Source organism: Lactuca virosa, chromosome 4 (genome assembly GCF_052849685.1).
Source record: "Lactuca virosa cultivar CGN04683 chromosome 4, Lactuca_virosa_CGN04683_v6, whole genome shotgun sequence".
Lineage (NCBI taxonomy): Eukaryota > Viridiplantae > Streptophyta > Magnoliopsida > Asterales > Asteraceae > Lactuca > Lactuca virosa.
Window position 1 is genome coordinate 218,181,154 of NC_136429.1, and position 6,039 is coordinate 218,187,192.

General features: G+C 32.4%; 1 protein-coding gene across 1 annotated transcript; it reads left to right on the forward strand.

The window, feature by feature from the left end:
• The first annotated feature begins 1,611 nt into the window (after window positions 1-1,611).
• Window positions 1,612-2,657, forward strand: LOC145108002 (dof zinc finger protein DOF1.7-like). The gene has a single exon (XM_079044979.1). The coding sequence runs from the start codon at window positions 1,848-1,850 to the stop codon at window positions 2,499-2,501; it is 654 nt and encodes a 217-aa protein (XP_078901105.1). The 5' UTR covers window positions 1,612-1,847; the 3' UTR covers window positions 2,502-2,657.
• The last annotated feature ends 3,382 nt before the right edge of the window (window positions 2,658-6,039 follow it).

The following is a 6,039-nucleotide window of genomic DNA, read 5'->3' on the forward strand; positions in this document are numbered from 1 at the left end:
AGGCCAAAACTGAGAAAGAGGAAGACTTCAGAGAGGATAACAAAAATACAATTGAAGAAATTGGTGGTTGTCAAAAATGGGAAGGGGATGAGTTCATCCAACCCACTTAGTCTAGATTAGGGTGTTTTTAACCCATCCTTTTGTGAAGAACATGTACAAACTTTTGGCTTTGGGCAACCGTTGATAGCTCCTTTTGTTGATAGACCTTTTTGTTAAATAACCCCTTTTGTTGATAGTCATATAAAGTATAGGCTTTGGGCCCCTTGATTATGTTTTGTACAAACTTTTGGTTAATATTACATGTTCTATGATAAACATGGTTAATGCATCTTTAAGTTGATTAACTTGTGTATGTTTATGTTGTGTTTGATTTGATTCTATTGTGTATGTTAATTGATTCCAACCATGTTTGATTCCTGCCATAATTGATTCCGGTCATGCATGATTCCAACCATACTTGATTCTGGTCATGCATGATTCCAGTCATAAATGATTCCAATCATTATTGATTCCATTGTTTATTAAACATGTTTGATTATATTCTATATTCATTACATTGTTTATTGATTCAACTAATTAATGATTCCATTCATGTTTCATTTCATTCATTGTTTCATTCCATTCTATTCACTCATGATTACATTCGAAGCACTTATGACTCATACATAAACATAAACTTGTTAATTCATTTCACTTGACAAAAGGACACAACATGATTTCCATACATCTTCTGTCTATCCTAAAAGACACCAAAACACAATCAAAACACATAAAAGACACCAAAACACTATTTTCCATACATCTTCTGTCTATCTTACAAATCCTTCAACATCACCAACACAAAAACAAAAGAAACCATGAACACATAAAAAAAATTTCCATTTTCCACCTTCTTCTCCATTCTGGACTTGAATGGCCACTCCTTCCACGGGTTGATTTGCCACTGGTTGTTCCACAATGTCCTCAAAAAAGTTCCCTTCAACTTGTTGTTGTCCATAGTCCCCGAAAATTGCATTGTTCTCCAAATTAACATTGTTGTGAAATTCTAGTAAGAGATTTGCATACCACTGATTTGGTAGAGGAGGATCCACCCATTGGAAGAACTTGCAGTCTTTAAGTGCATCCTGGTAATTTGGGCAACCTATAAACCTTCTTCCTGGGTTAAACGGAGTCCACGAAGTCCATTTTCCAACGGGATCACTGCAATAGCACCTGTTTCTCAGTCGATTCATCACTCTTCGATTTGAACTTCTGCTTCCTACAGAAGATGAAGACGACATTGGTGGCTCCTCCGCCTGCTTCGATTTTTGCCTGGTCCGATTTTAGGGCACGAAAGGAATGAATGATGTATATATTTAAGTTTCGTTAAGTCCACCTAAGCATGCCCAGTCCACGTAGACTTCTTTAACCGGGAAAATGAGGGTCACCGGATGATAAGGACTAAATTGTCCGGTTTATCCGGTTTATTGGGCTTGTTCATTCAAAAAAAAAATTAGGATTTTTTAAAACTTTTGCCAAAATATATAGGGACTTTAGTACTTTAGTGTAGTTATCCCTAACAAAGGCTTAAGTTCTCTTGAAAAAAATTCATAGTAGCCGACGCACCCCATTGGTTTAAAGCCGGAATGTTTGACTTTGAGTGAGTCATGTGATGAAGCTCATCATGAGGGAGACCGGTGGCGGTCGTCATTTTCACGCGGACACCCATCGCCATCTTTAATCCAACCTGATAAATTCATCTACGTTATCTAAAAGCGCCCCAATAAAATATCTTCCATTGTTCTCTACTCTCGCCAATCCAATTTCCCAATTTCATCAACAACATATGCTTCGATTTTGACCCAAAAATGCATCAGGATCCATCGACCTACGCGTTGCCGATGACTATGAACCCTCAGTTTCCGGAGCACGAACATCTTGATTGCCCTAGATGCGAATCCAGCAACACCAAATTCTGCTATTACAACAACTACAATCTCTCGCAGCCTCGCCATTACTGTAAGAACTGTCGACGTTATTGGACCAAAGGCGGAACTCTCCGTAACATCCCAATCGGTGGTGGTACGCGTAAAACCAATAAACGATCTTCAAATTCCAGTAAACGTCCTGTTACCGATTCACCTGTAACGACTCCACCGCCGCAGCCACCGCCTCCGCCGCCGCCAGCTCAGTTGAAGCCGGAACCCTTACCGATTTTTGGGTTTGGTAATAACCAAAGTAAAATAAACGGTGCAAGTTTCAACTCGCTGTTGAGATCGAATCAAGGGGCGCAATTTGGGGGTTTTGTAGATGGGCTGAAACTGAATTTGGGTGATGAAGCTCGAGAGGATAGATTGGTTGGAACTCCGGTGGCGGAGTTATTCCGGAGGGACTATTTGAGTATGAATAATGATCATAATCAGAGCGGGAGTGGAGGCGGAAGAGGGGAATCGAGCGGTTGCGACGGAGGGAATGGGTGGCCTAATCTTTCCATTTTCACACCAGGTTCCGACCTCCGTTAGATTTTGAATTTGACTTTTCAGAAATATTTAGAGATTATGAGAATACTTTTGCTAAAAGCAATCTTATTGTTTGTTGGAGTTAATTATGGTTTCATGGAGTTATCCAAAATTGTGGAGATATAAATTATAGTTATACGAATAATTATCATTCATCAAGCACAACACGTATAAGTAATAACTCGAAAGATTTAATGGGCTTGTGAGTTTTAATTTTCTTCCTTTTTCCGTGGTTACTTCATATAATGACATTTCATTTAATATACAAGTAGCAAACGATTCAATTTAACCTTTATGTGTTTTTATTCTTCGGTACATGGACCCGTTGACAAAGTGACAGTTTTTTTTGGATAGTTATGTGAAAAATAATGGAAAACTATAATAAAGTCCTTACATATTGGCCTCATAATCGATTTAGTCCCTATATATTTTTTTTATTTAATTAAGTCTCAAATACCGGTAATCGTATTCAATTTAACCCTTTGACCCGGTCAAGAGGTCATCCAACTTTCAAAAATTACATTTTTGGCCCAGATTTCGAAATTTATTACAAATTTGGTCCAAAATTTACACTTTTGTTCCAGATTTTAAATTTTGTTACAAATTTGGTCCAAACTTTATCTTTTTGCCCAAATTTTAGAATTTTATTATGAATTCATCGTACCTTTGGTTTTTTTACAACTTTTTTTTTCTCAAAGAATTGTTTCTAATATGTTTTTGCTTTATAAAATCATATTTATACAAAAAAATGTATTTTCACATAAAAATCTTATATTGTCTATATAAAAACTTTTTTTAAAAAGTTTTTTGTTATGAAATATCTAGTTATGAAAATAGGTATTTATTAAGTATATAAATATATACAAATCCGTTTTTATAAAAAAAAAATGTATACATATTTTACAAAAAAAATGTATCAAACACCTATTTTATCTATATTTTTTTTATAAAATCGTGTTTGTTTACATTTTTTTTATAAAAACGTGTTTGCATAATTTTTTATGTAATATGTGTTTGTACACATTTTATAAAATGTATACAAACACGATTTTATAAAATATATACAAACACGTATTATATAAAAAATTATTCAAACACGTTTTTATAAAATGTATACAAACACGATTTTATAAAATGTACACAAACACGTATTGTATAAAAAATTATTCAAACACGTTTTTATAAAAAAAAATAAACAAACACGATTTTATAAAAAAATATAGATACACACCTATTTGTGTGCATATATATATATATATATATATATATATATATATATATATATATATATATATAAAGGTGATAGGTCTTTGTATACATTTTTTTTGTAAAATACGTTTTTGTATATATATTTTTATAAAAAAGAGTTTGTATATATTTATATACTTAATAAATACATATTTTTATAACTAGATATTTCATATACAAAAAACTTTTTAAAAAAACTTTTTATATAGAAAATATAAGATTTTTATGTGAAAATACGTTTTATTTTTTGTATAAATATGATTTTATAAAGAAAAAACATATTAGAAACAATTTTTTGAGAAAAAAAAGTTGAAAAAATAACTAAAGTTAGAATGAATTCAAAATAAAATTCTAAAATTTGGGCAAAAAGGGTAAAGTTTGGACCAAATTTGTAACAAAATTTAAAATTTGGGCCAAAAGTGTAAATTTTGGACCAAATTTGTAATAAATTTTGAAATCTGGGCCAAAAATGTAATTTTTGAAAGTTGGATGACCTGTTGACCTGGTCAAAGGGTTAAATTGAATACGATTGCCAGTATTTGGGACTTAATTGAATAAAAAATATATATAATGACTAAATCGATTATGAGGCCAATATGTAGGGACTTTATTGCAGTTTTCCCAAAAATAATTGGGTAAAAGTTTCATACACAACTTATCATTAAATTCACACGAGTTGTTCAAAACCAGGGCGGCTCAACCAATTTTGGGGCTCTAAGCAAACAAAAAAACTGGAGCCCTTCATGTAAACAAACAATTTCGAACATGTAACCTTTAGTTTTATAAACCAATGCTTTTACCACCAGGCCAAACTTCAACTTGTCTTTGTAACCCAATAAATACGTGTGTATATATATATATATATATATATATATATATATATATATATATATATATATATATATATATATATATAAAATACAATAAGCTTTAAAATTGGGGGCTTTTTAGAACTGGAGATCCTAAGCTCTTGCTTAGTTTTGCAAAGGGTAGAGTCGACCCTGTTCAAAACTCACCACTTTAATCAGGCATCGCAGGTTAATATTTTTGTACATGATTTATTATTCAATTTTCTTTCATACACTATTTACTATTAAACTACATAAAGGTCATCTTCTTCCGCCAACACCATTCATCCCCACCACCACCGTCCACTTCACATGGCCAGTATCCACCTCTAGCAACAAACGTCACCTTCCATTATCTTATGGATCTCAATGAACTTTGCAAAGTGTCCCATTCATTGCATGTGTGATCTCTAGCTTAAGCATGAGCGACAACCAAAGATAAAAATGGTATGTCTCTGCCTCTCCGGTAGTTTTAAGTTTTGACCCAACATATTATGAGTAAATGTTAGTGTGAAGCTTCATTGTAGCCCATTTGGGTTATCCAACGATGTTTTTGTTTTTCAACCATCTGGTTGTGTTGGCCGGAGAAGATAAATGGAAAATTGATGGCTTGAAAAAATAAAAGTGACTAAATGTGTAGCGAAGTTAGTTTAATGATAAATCATGTACAAATTGTGAGTTTAATGGTGTTTTTAACAACAAATGGTAGTTTAATAGTGTTTTTTTTACATATAAATCGGCTAGACCTACAATAGTTTGTCAAAGTGATATTTTTTGAACAACAAATGCAAGTTTAATGATGAATCGTGTACCAAAAAAGTGGTTTATGCTACAAAAGTCATTATATATACAACAGTGTTCTATTTTAGATCAACTTTATTTTTTTTCCTCATTTGTCATTATATTTTATAAAACCTTTCATTTTCAGGTCCTTGGCCGGTCACCAACAAGTCATGATTATGTGTCGGTTTGACATGTTTCTCATTTTGCATTTAGCCCTAGCATTTTTTTGTTTCTTATCTACCATTATATTTTTAGAAAAATTTTCTTTTTTTCAATTGGTCAGTCACGAATAAGTATTTTAAAACGTAATAACCTTTTATGAAAAAGGGAAAAACGAAGGCAAGAGTCGAAATTGCGACTCTTTGAGGATGGAGCGTGTTAGCTAGTAAGTCAATGACTCTTTTTTTGTAATATATGTGTTTGTTGTATTTAATGTACATATGTATTTTAAAATGAAAGAAAAAAAGACCTAGTGTAAGTCTCGAGTCCGTGACATCTAATAAACGATGTGACCTGCTAATCTTTGAGCCAATCAAAATTGTCATTTCTTAGGTTTCTCAACAAATATGTCATTAAAAATATTTGGTTTCTCAAAAAATATGTCATTAGAAATAACCAGTTGTTTCTTAGATGAGTTACGGATGAATTAACAATTTTGATTG